Here is a 22,798-nt window from a genome sequence, read left to right as displayed (position 1 = left end):
CGAGCGCGCGGACAAGTAGGTGGTCGCGCGAGAGCGCGCTATTTGCCGTGCAATTACATCGAGAAACAATTAACGACGAGACGGACGCCGGGCACGTACGTACGTGCGTGACGTCAATCGTCGAAGATAACGGGCGTGCGCGCGAGCGCGGGCGCGAGCGATAGTAATCGGTAGTGGTGTGGGCGGTGGGTGCACGACGACGTCGGTTACGTAGAAGAGGAGGTGGCGGCGGCGGCGGCGGCGGCGGCGGCCGAAGCAGGGAGAGAGCGAGCCGGGGGCGGGGAGAGGCCGGGGGGCAGAAGAGAAGCGAAGTATACAGGGGCAGAAGAAGGGCGGCGGAGGGAGGCGGGGAAGAAAGAGAAGAGAGAGGAAGCTCTCGCGCGCGCGAAGAGAGGGGTGGTTCGCCAAGAATGGCCGGGGCGACGGCGTACGAGGGGGCGAGGGCCGAGGGCGCCGACACCGCCGCCGGTCGAGCCAAAGCAGGGGGGTGGCAATATGGCCGGCGGTCAGTCGGTATCGAACCGCCGTGCCGAGCGGAGCTTCTACGCTGAGTCATGCGCGCGTAGGCACGGCACCGTAGTGGACGAGACGAGGGCTTTGGATACCCGGCAGACGCGCGCGCCGCGACGTCTGCACTGACCGATGGCTCCCCGGCCTATACGCGAAGTCTTGGAGTTTTTCGCCGGCATTGTCGTCATCGTCCTCATCGGCGCCATCATCACCGCTGTCATCGCCGCCGCCGTCCTCAGGCCGGTCGAATCCGAAGGACGCGCTCGTCGAGTCGGTCGCGAGGATCGCTCGAGGACCCGAATTTCGAGCAGTAGTGGTAAGTGCCAACCGCCGAGGCCATAAGCTCTCTCAGCTTCAGCTTCTCCGGGATATCCCTTGGAGGGACTCGTTGCTATCGCTGTTTATCCTAAGGACGCGCACGCGACAGTTCTTCGGCGAGCTCGTCGGAGCACGGGGCCCGCTATCGAGGAGTATCGACGGCGATCGATCGCGGTCTCTCTCTCTCTCTCTCTCTCTCTCTCGCTCTCTCTCTCTCTCTCTCTTTCTCTCTCTCTCTCCCTCTCTCTCTCTCTCTCTCTCTCTCTCTCTCTCTCTCGATAGGTAGGAGGTCGTTGTCGATCCGTGACGTCAAGCGAGGATTCCTATTGTACTTGTTGCGGTAGGGCCTTTGTACTCTGGAGACGGTAGATCCTTGACGCACGCTCTCCTTGAAACATCGCGCCTGGTCCTTCCTCCTCCTTTCTCCTGCGCGCTCTCCCGCCGCCTCTCTCTCTCTCTCTCTCTCTCTCTCTCTCTCTCTCTCTCTCTCTGCCCGCCGCCCTGTGTCTCCTTTAGCGATAAACGGTGCAACGTCCTTCCGGGATATCGTTGCACCGCTCGCTCGTTCTCTCCTCCGCCCTCCTTCTCCTTCTGTCTCTTTCTCATCAGCCTTCGACTTGGATCCAATGACGAGCGGTGTCGCGAGAATGCGTGATAAGTAATTACGTATCACGAATTAGACGTTCGCCGATATCGCACGAGATACTTATTCAAGACGCTCGCAGTAGCAAGCTAAGAATATTTATATGTATACATAAAAAAGACATGCACGCAGCTATGAAAGTATAGTAGCCACGGTTCGTAACATCGCGCACTACAGACAGACCTCTCGAAGTAAGTCCTCATGAATTTTCATCGACGCTCGCGCGTGCGTAATCGCTTGCATGGACACGAATATGTTAAAAAAAGCCGTTTATATAGCACATTAAGGGCGGTCCGCGTCAAAGAGTTATGAGCTATTTCTTCGAGAACTATCAAGGATGGCGGAATTCTCTCTTCGTGTCTTCACACGATCTGTACAAATCTTCACGCGATACATTTATCAGATCTCTCCATGAGGATAATTTCTCCCGTTTCATTTGCCTGTTCTTCAGTCGAATGACATGTAGGTTTTTCCAGTCTGTGGTAGTTTTTTAACTGTTTGTGTGCCAGGAGAGATCACATGATGCATGACTAACAGTGGCCGCGTTCAGCAGAACAAAATGATCAGTGAGCGCTTAGTGATTATTGTCTGTGACTGGAGCATTCTTTTAGATTCTTCATAGACCCAGAAGTATTTGCCAATCAGGAGCGAGAATCATTAAGCGCTCACTGATCATTTTGTTCTTCTGAATGCAGCCATTGTCACCCAGTGTGATATAAGTTCGAGACTGACACGACAACAACTGTTCTCGAGCACCAAAGAATACAAAATCGTGAGACAAGAAAAAAGAGTGCGGTAGCGATGTCAGAGATCTTGCTTCTGTGAGAAGCAAGAAAAGCGCGATAGCGTTCTTCAGCATTTTCCGCACGTTAAAACGGAAAACATGGCACTCAAATGATTAAAATAGCTCCCATCCAAAAGACGCTTCCGCATCCGCGACGGGAAGCTAAAAGATTCCTAATGGCGCTTGCTCCAATGCTTACAGATTAAAAAAGGAGCAATCTCAGAAGAGAAGAACAGGGAATAGACAAAAATTCACAATTCAACGGTGAGATTCGCGTAAACATGGATGCTGGGGCTGGGCAGGGTAAGAAGCAAATCCGTGTGGGATTTTACGACATCGAGACCACCATCGGCAAGGGCAACTTCGCCGTTGTTAAGTTGGCCAGACATCGAATCACGAAGACCGAGGTAGTGCGCCATTCTCCCGCTAATAATATCTGCGTAACAACGACGATGTGTTCGGAAAATAAATATTATTGGATTGACGTGTGCCTTTTTTCAGGTGGCCATCAAGATAATCGACAAGACTCAGTTGGATCCTACCAATCTGGAGAAAGTTTACAGAGAGGTCGAGATTATGAAGCAGCTGGAACATCCTCATATCGTCAAGTTATATCAAGTGATGGAAACGAAGAACATGATCTACATGGTAGGGGAACAATAACGATGACACATGTCGTTACGACTAAATTTTCCGAACGTATCACGTCTCGCTGTTTCAGGTATGCGAATACGCCAGCAAAGGTGAGATATTCGACTACATAGCTCGCTATGGAAGAATGGGAGAGCCCAGAGCACGCGCGACTTTCGCGCAGATATTATCCGCGGTCGAATACTGCCATGTGACGGGTGTGGCGCATCGCGATCTAAAAGCGGAGAATTTGCTCCTGGACGCGCAGATGAACGTGAAAATCGCCGACTTCGGCTTCAGCAACAGATTCGCCCCGGGCGAGCGACTGAGCACATGGTGCGGCAGTCCACCCTACGCCGCCCCAGAGGTTTTCCGCGGGAAGCATTACGCTGGGCCGGAAATTGATGTGTGGGTAAGTCTACTTCTGTTTGCTTCTGCAAGGGAAAAGAGCCGATGTTCATTTCTTCGAGGTTCTCAGTTGTTCTGACTCGATAAGTTCTCTAAGACCTCTCTGACCGAAAACCAAGGAAATGCAAGGGAATTGATCCTTCTTCTTCCAAAGTACAAGAACATTTGCTTATTTCATTATCGTTTTTTCCTGCTCTCTTCTTGCAGAGTCTGGGTGTTGTATTATACGTGCTGGTATGCGGAGCACTGCCCTTCGATGGATCAACTCTTCAGTCATTAAGAGATCGCGTATTAAGCGGCAGATTTAGAATTCCTTACTTTATGAGCACAGGTATATATTTCGGAGAGAGCGTATAACTTGCGTGTCTGTGTAATATCGACGTCGCGCTCACATATCGAAATTTATTTCCATTGCAGACTGCGAAAGCCTAATACGCAAGATGCTAGTGTTGGAGCCTTCCAAACGATACACCATTCCACAAATTAAGCGGCACCGTTGGATGGCAGGAACGGCAGATAGTATATGTTCGGTGATCGTAACGAGGCCATCGTCATCTATTCAAGAGCCGAACGAGCAAATACTTCGACTCATGCATAGTTTAGGAATAGACATCACTCGCACTAGGGAGGTGAGCATACATTTTCCTCATTGTTATTTTTATTGTGTGTGTGAAATTTAAAGTATACGGTTATCTATATATCTCATCTATCAGACGGAATAATGTCGAAGAGAGTCGTTATATTCAACTACACGCACGATTCTGAAAAAAAAATAATCATCAAATTATCTAGTGAATTATATTTTTAAGATGCACATATACACAATTTTCGAATACATTTACATACAGCAGCGTATAAGTATAATTGTTACCTTTTAACAGTCCTTACGAAACAGCAGCTACGACCATCACGCAGCTATTTATTTCTTACTGTTGGAGAGATTGAAGCAACATCGTGTCACCAGCACCATTAATAATACCTGCTGGTCCACTGTTGCAAGAACGAAAGAAGACAAATTTAAATCAAGGTAGATTGTACATTCACGTTATTAAATATCATCAAATAAGCACCTTCTTTTAAGAACTCTATTGCAAGTGCCGAGATGTCATGTTAATTGTAACTTCCAATCCTACCAGTTCGGTGAAATATCACAAAAATCATAACTTAATTTGCTAATTTTTATTTACAGCGATAGCTTAGTGGGACGTTGAACTTTATTGAGTGGCGCAGATATCGGAGATTTTGTCAGGACAGGTTGGATTGGAAGCACATTGCTGTCGCTTTATTTTTGGTAACTCCTCATTTCATTTTCTTATGTCTTTCTTTCTTTCTTTCTTTCTTTGTCCCATAAACCTCCATTTCCAATGATAATTGATTTCAGTTGCTTTAGTTTGTCTATTGTTTATTGAGGCACACTATTATTTGAACCATTGGTATTCCTTAAAAAACTTATACTGCTGTTAATTTCATATTAATTTCATATACTCTCTGCTATTAATTTCACTTCTTGTGTTAATTATAAAGTGTGGTTCGGCTAAATCTGATCCCTTGCAAATATGTTTCGTATTTTTGCGTTTCTTTTGCTATTTCTATGTTTCTTTACTGCTTGTAACAATTGAAGCAAACAGCACAGCGAAACGAACTTTACATGGCGCAGTAAGACTAGAAGCGAGAATTCATATCATTTTCCTGTAATGATATTCTCTATGATTTGATATGATACATCATTCTCATCATGCTAGACTAATGCTAACAGTTGAAACAATGAAGAGAATGCTTGACGAGTACTTGCCGATCGATTGCTACACGGAGCATCTGTTCATCGTCATCGCGAGAAATCTTTCGCGACAAAATAAACGAATACTTTCTTTCGAATGTCAACAAGATGGATCATTTTCTCGTTTCAGAGCGAGAGAAGATACCGGCAGAGGGGGTAAGAGATTCAGCTCAACAAGCTCTTCAACCGATGAAGGTTGTTGCAGTGCGGAGGGCGATTTGGAGGAGGGGCCGAGCGGCGACGAATTACGAGAGGCGCAAATCAAACTCGAGGAACACCGATTAGGCCTAGATCATGATATCAGTCAACGAATTGACAGTCAGATAGTCAATCGAAGATTGAGCGATTATCAGCATCATTTTGATAACCCGCTTATGGATCCTATTGATCCTCCTAGTCGAACAACGCTGTTCATGGCAGGCGGCAGCGGTAGCTCGTCCTCGGAGCTCTTCGAATCCAGCTTCGATTCTGGCTGTCCGCCAGATTATACGGGCGCGAATTGCTTCACGAGCAGCCTACCGTCTTGCACGCCACCGCCACCTAAGAGTCCATCCCCCATCACTGGTAGGATATCTCGAGTATCTCAAGGACGAAGAGCATCCGACGGTGGACCCAGATTACTGTTCTGTCAGCAAGGCAGCGGAGACAGGCCATCCAAGCAGAGGAGTATTCAAGGTATGCGACGCTTTTTTCGAACATGTCTCTTCTTTCGAACATTTTGATGAGGTTCTTCTACATAGTATTTACAATGGCATAATAATCGATTACCTAACAGATTCGGGGAAGGCACGAGGTCACCTGGATCTAGTCCATCTTAGACCACCGTCCACGCCGCCCGACAATCAGCAGCAATTCAAAATGCGCGGCGACTCGGGCACGCAGCTGCAACTCTTGGTGCAGCAACGTATGCTGCAGCAAAAACGCAACCTCTATCATCGGCACCGAGGCGGCGGCAGTCCAACACCGATCCCGGTGTCTACCAGCGGCACCAGCAGACGCGCCGACCACGTACCGAGGCAAGACAGCTACAAGTTAGCCCAGCGAACGCAGATCTTGCCGCCTCTATCTCAGGGCCATGTCGACCGAGACTTCGACAGAGACAGAAAGCGAGACGAGGAGAGGTGGAAGAGTCTACCTTCCCGATTAGCGGCGGACTGCCAGTTAGCGGAGAGATCGCTAATATGGAGCCAGCAGGTAAATTCATAGAGAAGTTACGGTGTAAAAATCACACACAGTATAGACACCGGGCAAACGTATCAAAGCGACTTGTACAGCCGATTCCTCGAGTGCTTCTTACACAATTGGACTGTGATCTCGAAATCTCTATTTTTTGGCGGAAGTCAATTGATCGACATGTATAAAACAACACTGGAAAACCCTTGTACATAGTACACTCGACGCAGATGATGAAGTCTCGTCGAGAATATCTTGACGTTATTGTAAATGCCTTGCACATTTACAATAGTGAGCTGATGTACATAATGTTATTTAGTACAGTTACTTAGTTAACTTAAAAAAAAAAGATGAAAAAAGTACATACCTGCGATTTATTAGCACAATTATTTATGTTAAATTGCAAATAAATGATTATTTTTCTTTAATTTGGCGGTTATTTTTTGCTCTAATTTGCCTTTACTTGCATGAACCGATCCTTGATAGATAATAGCAACCCTCTCATTAATAACTCTCTATCTATCTCTCTCTCTCTCTCTCTCTCTCTCTCTCTCTCTCTCTCTCTCTTTCTCTCACAAATTTACACATGTTTGATGCAGAAAGGAGATACCTAATCAGAAGAATTCTAGTTATGTAGAAGCAATACATTATTGCATAGCCATTAAATGAAAACCTCAGAGCGCGAGAAAAATGAAAGTTTCGAAAGTACTGCGTTTTTTTTTTACGAGAAGCATTTTTAAGAAATTAGAGCGCCTACACTATGCTTTCTTATCATTTCGTTTAGCACATTTTGCCCATGTGTGTGCATATAAATACAATGGTGCACAAAAAAATTGAATCACACATGACAGAGATTAAGTAATTGATACAATGTAAAATGTTAGGTGGGCCTTAGTGGAGGCGCTTCTTACTTACCACCGGGCAGTGTAGGTGGTTTCTTGTGGCCCACCAGCAGCAATCCACATTCAACCATCTTCGAGAATGTAGGGGATCCCATGGAATAAACTTCTGCCCTATATTATTAATTATCTCGAGATCTTGCGTATGAAAAGCCAGGCTAAGTTATTATGTCGATTCTCAACCCGTCTCTCTCTCTCTCTCTCTCTCTCTTTCTTTTTTCTCTCTTTCTGTTTCTCTTCCTCAGCAGTATTCCCTACTCAGTCTTTCCACGTTGACGTTGACTTTTATTATTCAAATGGTTGCATATCATTTTCTCTTAAATAGAGATATTTTAAAAGACTGTCACATACGGAAAATTTAGTACAACATATTCACTCGTCTATAATAATTATGTACTTTACATACTCAAGATCTCTGATTAGATGTATGGTACATGTTACTGAATGCCAAAGATTTACATTTTTGTACTTTTGTCCATTTGAGACACTGCTAATGAAGAATTCAGCGTTTAAATTTAATGAAAAACTGTAGACAACGTCTTGTTGCAAGTCGTTTGCTAAAATGCTGCTTCATAAAGTTATAATACTACTTATCGTTACAGCGTGTTCTAAGTCCGTGTGAAAAATTACACATGAATATATCTGTATGTTGAGAGAAAGGTAGTACATTTCATTGATTTGCAGCAATGCAAGTGATACAAAAGATTTCATGCAAAGGAATCTTTGTCGTACAGTAACAAATGTACCTGCCTTATTAAAATGACTGATTCTACCAGTCAAATATCCAGTTATATCATAGACTGATAATTAATAAAACGAAACACCAAATTTGGTTAAAAAGCAAGTGGCATATGACTTGCCTTGAGGCATACGTTATTGAGAATTACGGCGGGAGAACTGTGAAGTTTTTGAATGAACCCTTGAAGAGGAAAACAGAAAATATTAGGAATATATTACGTACTGCCAATGAGTGAAGAAAAAACGAGTGCTCAAGTCATTGATGAGATATAAATACGTAGAGTAAGGCATAGACATGGGGAAATATCAAGAAGATAGGCAAAGAATAAAAGAGCGCGACTGAGATAGAATTAAAATTCTCCCCGTAAGAAAATACAAGTACTATGCCACTCCCGCTTTTCCATTTATTTAATTCGAAGAGTGGAAATATAACGCAAGTTTTTCGAAGGATTTTCAGTTTACTTAATAAGCGTTCCAATAATATTGTACAAAATTAGTGATGTTCTCCTCTTCCACTCTTCATAATGGTGACTATAGAGGATAGGAAATAATAACAGAAAAAAACAATAATATTAGCAGTAAATAGTAGCTAATATGTAAGAGACGAGAAGTGCTGCATTCTGTAAAAAATGTTTAAATAAATTATTTATGTGATCACACGAATTTTCTATAGAAGAGTATAAGTTGAGCAACATTTTGTATATGTTATCTCTTTCTAGAAATATTTATAGCCACATTAATAGTTGTACTACTTTTATACAAGCGTTTTGAATATTCGCTGATATCTAAATATGATTTTTTTTTAAACGGAATGTTCTTCTATTTCGATGGCTCTGTTTTATGAGCTTCTTGCATGATTATAATTATTAGGAAACGTTAAAAAAGAAAAACAATAATTATTACAAAACTATTTGTACGTTTGATATGAATACAGCACTTTAAAAATGAAAAAAACAACAATATACATATACATATATATATATATATATATTATTAGAACCTAGTAATTTAGCCAGTATATAGTAAGCAATACCGGCCGCGCACAACTGACAACGACTTTACTATTCAAATTTTTCGCCATTTTTTACTCGACAGGAAACAATCAAACTTCGCTCAAAAATCTTTTGATAAGTAAAACATAACTGTTAAGTTAGCCTAATCGCAAACGAGATTTAGCATCCGCAAAATGGACATCATGACGCAGGATATCCATGAATCTCAGGAATTGAAAATCAATTTTGGCATTATTACGCGTTATCTCATATCCGTCTTTTCTGGACTGATAGAGCTTCGAATTGCATAAAATAGAGATCCATTACAACATTGTTTGATAAATTATTAATTTCACACGCCCATTACGCATATTCTTGTGAGAAATTTTGCGACGATTACATGTGATACATAGCTATTATTTCATGAAACAATCTGTTTAAAAGCTACAACCATTTCTGTGGAAGTAATTATTTGCTATCAAGCAATGACTGCCACATGCGGACAATTCATCGTAGAAAAAACTAACCGGACTGAGATGGTCACTTATATGTGCATACTACTAATTCCGTTAGCTCATGCTCTTAGCAAAGTGCGCATATAATATCACTTCAACAGTCATATACGATAATAAGTAGTTACTTTTTGTAAATTGCAAAAAATTGTCGACATATGTATACATGCGGATTCTGAATAAAACATATGCAGATTGAAAAATTAAATTAATGTGTTTACATTTATTTACTTCAATGTTATACACTTACACAAAAGAACTTATTTTTATATTAGAATTATAAATATCAAAGCATATATAACTTACAACATTATTAATTGTTATAAGTATTAAAAATGTTCTCAGTAAACATATCACAGCCAGTTTTCTCAGCATTCTCTTTTGCTCGTTGCGGAGTGAGTTGTTCATATTCGCTCGGATTTAATGGCTCTCCATTCTCATCCAACTGACCATTTGCAAAATCTTCTTCTACTTTTTTAGAATACACCATGTTAAATAAATCTTGAGCAGTAAATTCACCCTGGTCGAAGTGTTCCACTTGATACGACACATATGGCTTCAATTTGAATCCTTCAAGTGAAGGAACAATTAATTCAGGAATCATTTCTGGTACGGTAACAAATCTTCCATTTATTTTGAGTCCAACATCTTTTACACCTCTTTCTGTAATCATAATAAATAATACATATTAAAGATAATTAGAAAACATTTAATTTATAACATGTTTCGTACTAAATTCTTCTAAATATTGACTGTCAAGACAGTCAATAACAATTTTTAACTTCTATATAAAAACAAGTTTTTTTCTGAACATTTTGTAATCTCTTTCTTCTTATATTAATATTATAAATATATTATAAATAAAGACAAAGAATATATGTTACCGTTTTAGAGACATATAGAAAAATAGCTCTAACATTATCGAAAGACTTTACTGAAATCAATATTTTTACAAAATCTTTATATTATCAACAGAACTTAATATGAAACACATATATAAAACCCCATAATTATTTACAATACAATATAACAATTAAATATTATGTTTATATACATATATATACACACAGATATGTAAACTTAGCTTAAAAACAATAACTTACTGTCTATTGGAATATCAGATGTCTTTTCTGTCTGTGACTTTTTAAACTGGCGACTACCTCGTTTGTTATACAACAAGAATTTTCGGAAATTTCGTTTCCCATGACAGACACACGAAGTCGCGATACTACGTCGTAAAATCATACAAGCAGACGCCATGTCGATCTCTATTATTCAAGGAACACATTGATAATTATAAATATACTACATTGTAAAATAATATTCAAGATATAATGCAATAAAGTTATCAATACCATTCCAAACTGTATTAAACATAACTTATTCCAACAAATAAAAATTACTGCACACATACCTGAAATACGTAACGAATATGACATGTACAGACTTACGTCTGTGCAAAGTTAGTACACAACGTATAGCTCAGAATTATACCGACTTTCAGGTAATACCAGTGAGTAACCTGAGAGCGGCCAATACGACATTTTCTGCGACACCGACTTTCCGCACTGGGAAAGGACGCCATCTGCATCCATTTTGAGAGGGAAACTACGATAGTACATCCACTTTCAGGTCTTGGTGGTAAAATCTGTGGTGGAAGTCCGTGCTAAATCCACTATCAGGCGGTTTATGTCCGTGCTGCAATGACAGTTGCCATCTCTATGCCAGACTATGCCCGGTGGTCTAAAAAAAGCGGGGGAGAGGGGGGGAGGAGCAGAAAAAATAAAAGTACGTATTAAATGTTAAATCTTCGAATATATATTGCCATATCAAAGTCTCTTCTATAATAAACAATTTGACATGTATGGAGACGCATGATGTATCGTTGTCCGCGTCCCGTTCACTTCGTCTTGTTTTTTAATTCAGCATCCCGTCCGCTCCGGACATTCGCTCGTGGCACTGACAGTGGCCATCAGTGAGCATTCGATCCGCTCGGAGGAGCACGTGTTATTCACGTAATTAATGTGACGAGACTCCGATTATAAATATTAACAATACTGTTGCTGCAATTTAACTTTAAACAACAGCGGCCTCAGATCGCAAGAAACTTTTTATCGCAGACTAACCTTTCGAACGGAATGTTCCCGAGAAGCGCTCTTGAGATAATGGAAATTATAAGCGAACCTCATCGATAGCAGATTTAACCTTCGATATCTCCTAAAGGTCTCAAGATACAGAAACGCTCTTTTGCAATATAGTTCTATATCAACCCTACTTTGACCATTAAGCTCGACTTTCAATTCACAGTAGAAACGGAGATATTAACATCACAAGTTAAACATTTTAACTTACTATATCTCCTAAACGGTTCAAGATACAGGAACGCGCTCTTGCCACAATGTAATCCTATATCAACCCTAATCTTACCATAAATTTCCACTCTCAATTCCCAGTACAAGCGGAGATATCAAAAAGTTGGAAAACTTTAACCTTCCATATCTCCTAAACGGCTGGAGTTACAGGCTTGTTTCGTTCAACAAAATGTAGTCCTCTAAAAACACTACATTTCACCATTAATTACGACTGTCAACTCCCAGTAGAAGCGGAGATATCAACGAAAAAGTTGGAAAACATTAACTTTCGATATCTCCTAAACGACTAGAGATACAGGCCTGTTTCTTGCACCACAAAGTAGTGCTCTAAAAACCATACATTTCGCCAATAATTAAGATTCTCAACTCCAAGTAGATGCGGAGATATCAACAGAAAAAGTTGGAAAAATTTAACCTTCCATATATCCTAAACGGCTAGAGATACAGGCCTGTTTCTTGCAACAAAATATAGTCCTCTCAAAACCTTACATTTTCCTGTAAATGACGACTCTCAACTCCTAGTAAAAGCGGAGATATCAACGGAGAAAGGTTGGAAAATTTTAACCATCGATATCTCCTAAACGGCTAGAGATACAGGCCTGTTTCTTGCACCAAAATATAGTCCTCTCAAAACCCTACATTTTCCCGTAAATGACGACTCTCTACTCCCAGTAGAAGCGGAGACATCAACGGAGAAAGGTTGGAAAATTTTAACCTTCGATATCTCCTAAACGGTTAGAGATACAGGCCTGGTTCTGGCACCAAAATAAAGTCCTCTCAAAACCCTACATTTTCTACTACATGGACGACTCTCTACTCCCAATAGAAGCGGAGATATCAACGGAGAAAGGTTGGAAAACTTTAATCTTCGATATCTCCTAAACGGTTAGAGATACAGGCCTGGTTCTGACACCAAAATAAAGTCCTCTCAAAACCCTACATTTTCTACTACATGGACGACTCTCTACTCCCAGTAGAAGCGGAGATATCTACGGAGGAAGGCTGGATATCGACGGAGAATGGCTGGGAAACTTTAACCTTCGATATCTCCTAAACGGTTAGAGATACAGGCCTGGCTCTGGTACCAAATTAAAGTCCTTTCAAAACCCTACATTTTGCCGTAAATGGCGACTCTCTACTCCCAGTAGAAGCGGAGATATCAACGGAGAAAGGTTGGAAAAATTTAATCTTCGATATCTCCTAAACGGTTAGAGATACAGGCCTGGCTCTGGTACCAAATTAAAGTCTTTTCAAAACCCTACATTTTCTACTACATGGACGACTCTCTACTCTCAGTAGAAGCGGAGATATCAACGGAGAAATGTTGGATAACTTTAATCTTCGATATCTTCTTAACGGCTAGAGATACAGGCCTGTTTCTGGCATCAAAATAAAGTCCTATTAGTACATTTTTATTTAGACAATAAATGTTCCTCGAGGGGCATGCCCCCCTGAGTAAATACAAAATTATTTCAAGCATAGGCCAAGTACATTAGTTAAATACTTTATTGTCGGTGGACTATTTGCCCCCCGCCCGACCGTGGGCACCAATACGCATATTCTTCTATATATATATGTATATTCCTAATAGAAATATTGCCCAGGCTAACAGGCCTGGGCAATCAGCTTCATCGACAATACACTTTTGTATTTTTCTTATAATTAATGTATTTTATATTTTCCAGCGCACCTACTTGGTGACCTCCGGGTCATTCGCGCCAATGCGACAGCCTCTAACCTACCAACTAATCTATTAAATATCGCGACATACATACTCGGATAAGCCCTAGGCTTCGCACACGACACTCACACCGACGGCTCATCGAGCTGGAAGAGGGACCTGATAATGCATCTACCATGGTAAGAGTGTATGTAAAGGGCACACCTTCCATTTACATAAATTAAAATTAAAAAATAAATAATAACACAATAAATAAGCTCGTTTTCTCTACTTTACTTTTGAGCCTAGTTTGCATCCACCGTCATAAAATATTTCAGCCTAGGGGACGGGGACGGGAGGCGTCCGTCCCCCCCCCCCGTGGCAGTCCACACTCCAGATAGTACGACACAAAAATAAATAAATAATTATTTTAATAATAAATTCTTATTTTTTTTGTGCATGTTAACATGTTAATTCATGTTACAAATGCATAACAATGCTCGAGACCGTGCTTGTCAAGTACGCTATTATGGTTGTAGCACGGACATAAACCGCTTGAAAGTGGATGTAGCACGGACAGCCATCAGATGTAGGTTTTACCGTCGAGACCTAAAAGTGGATGTAGCATCGTAGTTCCCCTTTCAAAATGGATGCAGATAGCGCCCGTTCCCAATGTGAAAAATCGGTGTCGCCGAAAACGCCGTGTTGGCCGTGTTGGCCGCTCTCAGCTTCCTCTCTGGTAATACTAAAGACTGTTAATTTCTGGACACTTTAATGAGAAAGGTATGTTTCTCTCTGTAACCTCCTCCGAATACAGTCTATCATAGTTCATAGTTCAATAGATGGCTCCAAGCAGAACAGTTCTTCTCCAAAGCCAGTCATAAAATCCCATAGACATAGGCCGGTATTCATAGTCGGGTCTTATTTGATCTGTTCTTTGTAGCTGCACCGTTGAACTGGTGCCATAAGTTAAAGTGAGACAAATATAGGTTTTTTCATTCTAGCTTATTGCACCAGTTCAGCAGTGCAGCTACAAAGAACAGACCAATATTTAAGACCGTCTCATATTCATCTTCAGATGCTGTACAAATTATTTCATTGGCTACGAAGTATCTGAAGATGAACTTAAGACGATCTTAAATATAAGACTATGAATACCGGTCATAGTACATTTGCGGACATAAAGTTGGTGAGCTTTGTTTAGTAACCTTCGGAACGCATTCCGACTCGAGAAGGATGAGAGCTGCCGCTTTGCCTGCGGAGCACGCCTGCGCAGTGACTCACAACGATAGGCGAAAAATGACATATACGAAGTGTCAAATAAGCAGGGGCTCCTAACTCCCTGTATTTTACTGGGAGTATTTTGACGGAAGTGACTTTAGTTCGTCTCGGATTGGGTACAAAGGCAGGTGGCAGTGCAGTCGACTCGGCATCATCTGTTAGTCGCCATATTGAATAGTTTCTGTTTATCAGTGACTTGAAAAGGTGTTTTGCAGTGTTTTGTATATTTAAGTGCCCAAAAAAGAGTATTTCAGTGTTATGTAGGAAGAAAGAAGGACCAACGAAGGACAAAGAGCGTGTGGCGTATATTCATAATCATAATATTGACATTTACGTATTTATGTATATATATGTGTCATTGTGTCTGTGCATATATTACAAGCTGTGTGTGTGTATGATGCATGGTAGTTTTATGCATCAAATTTTTTTCACCACATCAGATACATAGCAAAAATGTATTTGACAGTCCGCAGTCTGCAAGTGGGACGGGAAAAATATGATGCATTAAACTTTCTTGTAATTAATTTTACTTTTATTGTAAAAAATATTATAACCGTTTAAAATAATATTTGTAAACATGGCAATAAAAAAATACAAAATAAAAGTTGTAATAAATATATGTAGTTTTATATTTATATTGTGTTTCTAATATATGCATATTGAGTTGTGTTGTTGTATATAGTTGTATGCCACTGATATCTATAATTTTGTATTTTCTATACAATTATTTTATAAAATTATACAGACAAAAATTTTATCATTTCATTTTACCTAATAATTTTGAAATTATACATATTACACAACCCAATATGCATATATATAATCTTGTACAAATGTGAACGTAGAAAAAGAAATATTTTTAATAAGTATTTTACAAAACTTTATTTTTATGTCTACTCATACATGCTAATTAATAGGGCAAAATAATGATTAATTAACATGTATAAGTAGACATAAAAATAAATTTTTGTAAAATACTTATTAAAAATATTTCTTTTTCTGTGTTCACATTTGCACAAAACAGTATATATATGAAAGAGCGCGGCTGCAGAGATTTGAATACCACCGCGTATCCCCACTTCGTGTCACGTGACCTATTTTAGTTCGGCAACGTCCGGGTACAGCTCCAGATGGCGTCTGGCACTCGTTTTACAAGAGGGGAGTCTGTCCCCCTGGCACAGGCGTGCTTCGCAGGCAGGTTGGTAGCTCTCATCCTTCTCGAGTCGGAATGCGTTCCGAAGGTTACTAAACAAAGCTCACCAACTATTATGTCGAGTGTACATCACACAGATTCTCTGGCTCCAAAATGGCGGCCTGACTTCGTTTTGTCTCTATTTACGGACCTTGGGCTGTACGAGTCTAATCTCGGCTCAGCTGGTCACATACACATATAAAAACTTTGTGCATATGTAGTAATACGAAAGTCAGGAGTGACCACGTTTTTCAGCACTAGACTGATGGCACGTGTTACATTTTGTCACGTTGTATTACATTGCTACACATTACGTAGGGTTTAAATTGAGAATATTTTTAAAAAGATAAAAGCCTAAGTGACTTAGAAAAAAATTGAAGCAATGGATCACCATAGTATGCGAATGATGGAAGATCTTCCAGTGAATGGAACAAACATACCGTGAGACAAATTTGTTATTTTTTGCATCTCTACTATAAAACTAATGCGAGCTAAACTTAATAATTTATATTTGTTTATGTTTGAATAGTAGTGATATTGTTAAAAGCAATGGACAAAAAAAGGCTACAGCTTCTTCATCATTTAACAAGTTGAAAGTGGAAATGCAAACACTGCAGATACCAGAAGAATCTGAACGACAGCTGTACGATACTCTTAAATATATTTATGGAACTGTAAGTATATACATAAATTCATTGCAGAATGTGTCAGTATATACATCAGTGATTAGCTATATTTATTCTTCTTGTTACAATACTTTTGTAGAAATTCAAACTTTCTGATGCCTCTGAATATGAGAATAAGAAGTCAAACTTAAACAAACAATATTGGATGGAACGTGGCAATTTGGTTGTAAAAGGAATAGTGGATTATTCTTCCAAAGACACAATTCCTAAAAATGAAGAGCAAATAATAAGGGAATTTGCAACTTCCAAATTGGAGAGTTATGGGTATAAATCATTTTTAAAGACCAAAGTGATACATCTTGTTACTCATACTTCATTCTGTACAATATCAAAGATATTTGTGGTTCTTTTTTTATAGTTTTCATGCCTCACATTGTACAGAAGCTTTAATGCATACGGATGGTGATTTAGGTAAAGCTTTAGAAGTATTATTCTATAAATATTATGGAATTGAGGATATTCCACAAAATAAGGATTCTGAAAACGTCGATGAAGCAAATCTATTGGAACAACTATGTGAGGAAAAAGAGATAATGGAATCTATATATGGTGATGCCTTTCACGAAAAAATAAAAAATCGTATTTGGACAGTACAATTAAAATTAAATTATTTAATAAATAATCAAGAAATTGTGGAAGTAGTAGTGAAAGAAAAAAAAGAAAAGGAAAGGGAGATATGTCGACTTTTTCTACGCAATAAATGCAGGTTCGCCGATAAATGTAGATTTCTACATCAACTGCCAAAGAAAGTATCAAATGCTCCCATTCAAGAAGATCCATGTTTTACATTAGAAATAAGATTTCCTGAAGGTATAATACAATCAAGTATACTTATTAAATTATACATAATTAGTTATAAGGCCAAAAATATCAAAGATAGTTGCAATTAATATGCCGATTGACGAAACAAAAAAAATATTTCTTTTTATTTTACAGGTTGTAAATATCCATACGAAGCGCCATATTTTTATATTTATAAGAACGATAGGACATTTCCACGCATAAATTGTTTAAGAATAGCAAGGAAATTGTACGACCATGCATTATCATTAGCTAATCAAGGTTTACCAGCATTGTTTTCTATAATTTCATTGTTGGAATATGAATACGACATTAAAACATATTTGGAAGAAAATAGAGAACAGTTTTTGGATCAATATGAGCCGTTATTCCCGAAGGAACAAGAATATGAGGGAGAAGGAAATGCAGCTAGTCATTATAAACTTGGCAGCACTAATAAAAAAAGTAAAGATTATATTTCCTGGGAAGAGATTATCAAAGAGGACGATTTGATAGAAAAAAGATTTAAAGAGAAACAGAAGAACGCCAACTACAGGAAGATGAAAGAGACACGAAAGAAATTACCTGTCTGGTCTAATATGACTGAAATATTAGAAACTGTACAGCAGAATCAGGTTGTAATTATTTCAGGTGAAACCGGATGTGGTAAGAGCACTCAGGTACGTTGTGTTGTTTCTTCATTCATACAAGAAATTATCGGAAGAAAGAGTATAATAAAAATCGTAATGAAAACATTACAGGTACCGCAATTTATTTTAGATGACTGGATTATTAACAGATCACAGTCAGAGGATAAACCTCACGTGAATATAATGTGTACTCAACCCAGAAGAATAAGCGCCATAGGAGTCGCAGAACGAGTGGCAGCCGAAAGGGACGAGAGTATCGGAGGTATTATCGGTTATCAGATACGCTTAGAAAGTAAGATGTCCAGTAAAACAAGACTGACATTTTGCACCACGGGGATACTGCTGCAGAGATTATCCGCAAATTTCGAGTTGCCAGACGTAACTCACGTCGTAGTCGACGAAGTGCATGAGAGAAGTGCTGAGAGGTAAAATGTTTATATTTCTCCCTCTGCCTTTTCTTTATACATTATTTTTTTTTCTTCTAGCGATTTGCTGCTGATGCTTTTAAAGGAATTACTTCTGAAAAGGCCGACCTTGAAAGTGATACTGATGAGCGCAACGCTCAAAGCCGACTCATTTTCCTCGTACTTCGAGCAAGCACCAGTCTTAAATATCCCGGGATTTACTTTCTCTGTGGAGCAAATCTTTCTTGAGGACGCACTTGAAAGAATAGGATACGTTGTCGAGGAAAATTCCAAATTCACACGTACGATCAAGGGTGGTTGGGATCAGCTTGAAATCGATTTGGAGGTTGCTGATATCGAGGGATTACCTGCCAGTTCTCCTAAAGAATCTATCCAGGACGAGAATTTGACATTGAAGCAACTCGTCAGCAGATACCATGGTTATTCTAGACAAACGTATAAAAATTTATACGTTATGGATCATAAAAAGATAAATTTAGAATTAATAGAGAAGATTCTAGAGTGGATTGTTTCTGGAGAACACGATTATCCCGCAACGGGTTCTATCCTAGTAAGTATGTTTAATTTGTCGATCACGCCTGACTATGTGGTGTACCGTGTTGCACAATTATTTTATTACGTTATAGGTGTTCCTGCCAGGCTTTGCCGAGATTCTCACTTTGAAAGATCAGCTATACGAAAACAAGAATCTCTCACCAAAGACTAAGCAATTCGTCGTCGTTCCGTTACATTCGAGTCTCTCGAGCGAAGAGCAAAATCTCGTGTTTCAGAAAACCAAAAACGGCGTCCGTAAAATTGTACTCAGCACTAATATAGCCGAAACATCTATCACCATAGATGATTGCGTCTTCGTGATCGACACAGGAATGATGAAGGAAAATAGGTTTAATTCGGGCTTAAACATGGAGAGTTTAGACACCTGTTGGGTGTCGCGAGCGAATGCTATGCAGAGAAAAGGTCGAGCTGGTCGAGTGATGCCCGGAGTCTGCATTCACTTGTATACTTCATATAGGTTTGTATTTTAATTCCTGTGGAGAATAATATGACGCGTATGACATTTACAACGTACAACCTCTGATATTGTAGATTTAAGTATCACTTAGCCGGGCAACCTGTACCTGAAATACTGAGGATTTCTCTGGAACCGCTGCTTTTACGTATTCGGTTTATGTATAAAGGGAAAAAGATGGATCTTCATAAGACATTAGGTAGGCAAATCCCCCACACTATCTCTTCTATTTAAGATTATATAAAATGTCTTTTCGAACATTTTTTATCACAGAAAAGATGCTGGAACCACCGACACACGAGAATATCACGAACTCGATAAAACGCTTGCAGGATGTGGGTGCGTTTGATTCGAGATGCATGCTAACGCCGCTTGGTCATCATTTAGCTGCATTACCTGTCAATGTAAAGATCGGAAAATTGATATTGTTCGGTGCAATTTTCTGCTGTTTGGATTCAGCACTCACTATCGCAGCCTGTTTATCGTACAAAAATCCGTTTTATGTTCCGTTTGAAAAGAGACACGAGATTGATCCCAAGCAAGATTTCTCCGTAGCTAACTCGGATCAGTTAACCGTTCTGAAGGCTTACAAGGTATTTTTGCAACAGTGAAATAATTTCTGATGATTGGTTCAATGCTCAAAGTTTGTTTATAGTTTAATCGTAAATTGTTTCTTTAATCATTAAAATAGTATCTGATTATGACGTGTCCAGACCTTAAAAATTAAGGTCTGGTTGCAAAAAGCTTTCAAGAAATTTTAAACAAGTATTTCTACTCAGTATGTTGCTACGTAGCTTAAACTAGTACTCTACATATATATACTCCATTTTATCAATATTACTTTGTATGACATATTTTTTTTTCTTTTGCACAGGAATGGTTAGCTGTACGTTCGCGCAGTGCTCAAGCTGCCCAAGTGTTTGCCAATTCGAACTACTTATCCGTGCAAACCTTTCATACTTTGGCGGATATAAAGTATCAGTTCCTAGAGTTGCTGGTGTCAATCGGCTTTGCACCTGTCAACTTACCCAAGAGACGACCGAATATTGATAACATCTTAGAGATCACTGGACCTGAATTAAATGTCAACAATGAGAATTACAAGCTACTGCAGGGTCTCCTCTGCGCGGCGTTGTATCCCAACGTAGTAAAAGTTTTCACACCGGCAAAGTCGTTTCAAGTACAATCAGTTGGTGCGGTTCCTACCTTGCCTAAACCAAAGGAGTTGCGCTTTCAAACCATGGATGACTGTTTCGTCTATATACACCCGTCGTCTGTCAATTTCCGCATCGGACACTATACGAGCCCATATCTGGTGTATCAGGAGAAGATCAAAACTAGCCGAGTTTACATCAAGGAAGTCTCTATGATCCCAAGCTTACCGTTATTGTTGTTTTCCGGTTATCAGTTGAACATGGAGTTACACAATGATACATTTATCCTTTCCTTGGAGGATGGCTGGATTATGTTTGTTGTAGAGTCGCATAGGGTAAGTTTGTAAACGCGATAAAGAAGATAAAAAGAAACATCTTACAAAATATATGACTTTGATGCTGTAAACTATTTTCAGGTGGGTCAACTCTTACAACGTATAAGAATAGAATTAGCAAACTTGTTAGAACAAAAGATGCAGGATCCTCTCTTAAATCTTTTAAATCACCAGGAGGGCAAACAAATTATACGTACGATTGTAAATGTAATAACAAAAACATAGACAAATGTAAAGTATTTTATGTGAATAATTGTTTGCCTAGATAACATGGATGAGAGCGTTTTTTACCTGGACAATTTACTGTGATAAGCTAATTGATACATTGAATCATTAATTCTAGTATGTTGTTTATATATATAACATAAGAAATATAAATTTTGTGTTAAAATAAGTACTTATTTCTTAATAATATCAAAATATATTTTAAATCCTGAATATTGCAAAATTCAATTTTTCTTCCTACTTTTTGAATCACATATATAAAAATACAATTTTTCTTACAGTAGATAAAATTTAACAAGCTATATCCTTGGAAAAAATAATGGCAATGAATTGGTTCTAAAAGCATTTTACAGCTTAAAAATCAAACAACGCTAATATATAGGAGAATACAAAAACCTGAACGTGTATTCGGTATACAACTTTGCTTCCGCGGTTTTTTTTTCTGAAATTCGAGGCTTTATTGTAAAAAACTGGTTATATATTTATGATTCAAAGTGTTGTCCATCGCTGGCCACTACTTTCTCCCATCTTTCGGGTAGCGTACGAATCCCGCATTGAAAAAACTAGTCATCTTTTGAAGCGATCCACGAATCGATCCAATTTCTTACTTCTTCATAAGACCGGACGTGCTGGTCAACCAGGCCGTGTGCCATTGATCGAAACAAGTGATAGTCAGAGGGAGCAACGTCTAGAGAATACGGCGGGTAGGGTAGGACTTCCCATTTCAACGTTTCCAAGTATGTCTTGACCACTTTCGCAATATGGGGTCGAGCATTGTCATGCTGCAAAATCACTTTATCATCTCTCGTTATATTGCGGCCGTTTGTCTTTCAATACTCGGCTCAAACGCATTAATTGCGTTCGATAACGATCGCCTGTGATTGTTTTAGTCGGTTTTAACAGCTCATAATATACTACGCCAAGCTGGTCCCACCAAATACAGAGCATGACCTTAGAGCCGTGAATATTCGGTTTGGCCATCGACGTGAATATGCCCATGATTTTCTGCGCTTGGGGTTATCATAATGAATCCATTTTTCGTCCCCAGTCACAATGCGAGAAATCCCTTCCGTCTTTGCCTTTCAAGCAACTGTTCACAAGCAAACAAACGCCGTTCAACATCTCTCGGTTTCAACTCGTACGGCAATTTCCTTGCTTCTGAATCATTCCCATGTCTTTGAGGCGTTTTGAAATTGCTTGTTGAGTCACTCCCAATGATCGTGCCAATTCTTCTTGACTTTGACACGAGTCTTCATTAAGTAATGCCTCCAATTCTGCATCTTCGAAAACCTTCTCTCTTCCACCTCTATGCCGGTCTTCGACATGAAAATCACCGTTCTTGAAGCGTTGAAACCACTCACGACACGTTCTTTCACTAATAGCGGCCTCACCATAAGTATTTGAGAGCAGTCGATGCCTCAGCCGCGCCAAATGACGAGAATTTGGCTCGTAAACTAACATTTTCAATCGAGAATAACTTTATGATACAGACACAAATCGACTAATGTTTCTATGGGGTTATGTTGACAGATGCCCAAGTTTATTGCATGATGTCTACGATCTATTTATTTCGACCACTACTTACCGCTAAAGCCATCTATAGGAAAACGGCGGAAGCAAAGTTGTACACCTAATACTTTTCTTT

At 39.5% G+C, this 22,798-nt stretch overlaps 3 protein-coding genes across 5 annotated transcripts; 2 read left to right on the top strand and 1 right to left on the bottom strand.

Annotated features, from left to right (window-relative positions):
* Positions 1-417: 417 nt before the first annotated feature.
* LOC105182754 (MAP/microtubule affinity-regulating kinase 3) lies at positions 418-8,586 on the top strand. Its single transcript, XM_019841255.2, has 10 exons — positions 418-826; positions 2,457-2,662; positions 2,757-2,903; positions 2,977-3,297; positions 3,501-3,624; positions 3,711-3,922; positions 4,175-4,320; positions 5,201-5,745; positions 5,846-6,264; positions 7,128-8,586. The coding sequence occupies exons 2-10, from the start codon at positions 2,537-2,539 to the stop codon at positions 7,245-7,247; spliced, it is 2,160 nt and encodes a 719-aa protein (XP_019696814.2). The 5' UTR covers positions 418-826; positions 2,457-2,536; the 3' UTR covers positions 7,248-8,586.
* A 993-nt stretch (positions 8,587-9,579) lies between these two features.
* mRpL41 (mitochondrial ribosomal protein L41) lies at positions 9,580-10,898 on the bottom strand. Of its 2 annotated transcripts, none has more exons than XM_011140425.1 (3): positions 10,799-10,898; positions 10,488-10,652; positions 9,580-10,047 (listed from the first exon to the last, which is right to left on the bottom strand). In XM_011140425.1, exons 1-3 carry the CDS (start codon positions 10,821-10,823, stop codon positions 9,698-9,700), a joined length of 540 nt encoding a protein of 179 aa, XP_011138727.1. In that variant the 5' UTR covers positions 10,824-10,898; the 3' UTR covers positions 9,580-9,697. The 2 variants fall into 2 exon arrangements, with proteins under 2 accessions (XP_011138727.1, XP_011138728.1); XM_011140426.1 differs by having other exon boundaries at positions 10,740-10,805.
* A 5,024-nt stretch (positions 10,899-15,922) lies between these two features.
* LOC105182757 (putative ATP-dependent RNA helicase DHX57) lies at positions 15,923-21,287 on the top strand. Of its 2 annotated transcripts, none has more exons than XM_011140427.3 (12): positions 15,923-16,330; positions 16,419-16,563; positions 16,655-16,839; positions 16,934-17,385; positions 17,512-18,035; positions 18,117-18,430; positions 18,491-18,980; positions 19,057-19,442; positions 19,517-19,638; positions 19,713-20,032; positions 20,314-20,928; positions 21,010-21,287. In XM_011140427.3, the coding sequence occupies exons 1-12, from the start codon at positions 16,272-16,274 to the stop codon at positions 21,151-21,153; spliced, it is 3,756 nt and encodes a 1,251-aa protein (XP_011138729.1). In that variant the 5' UTR covers positions 15,923-16,271; the 3' UTR covers positions 21,154-21,287. The 2 variants fall into 2 exon arrangements, with proteins under 2 accessions (XP_011138729.1, XP_011138730.1); XM_011140428.3 differs by having other exon boundaries at positions 16,272-16,330; positions 16,422-16,563.
* The last annotated feature ends 1,511 nt before the right edge of the window (positions 21,288-22,798 follow it).

Source organism: Harpegnathos saltator, unplaced genomic scaffold (genome assembly GCF_003227715.2).
Source record: "Harpegnathos saltator strain DR-91 unplaced genomic scaffold, Hsal_v8.6 scaffold844, whole genome shotgun sequence".
NCBI classification, from domain to species: Eukaryota; Metazoa; Arthropoda; class Insecta; order Hymenoptera; family Formicidae; genus Harpegnathos; species Harpegnathos saltator.
Note: the sequence above shows the minus strand (reverse complement) of the source record. Positions and strands in the feature narration are given on the sequence as shown.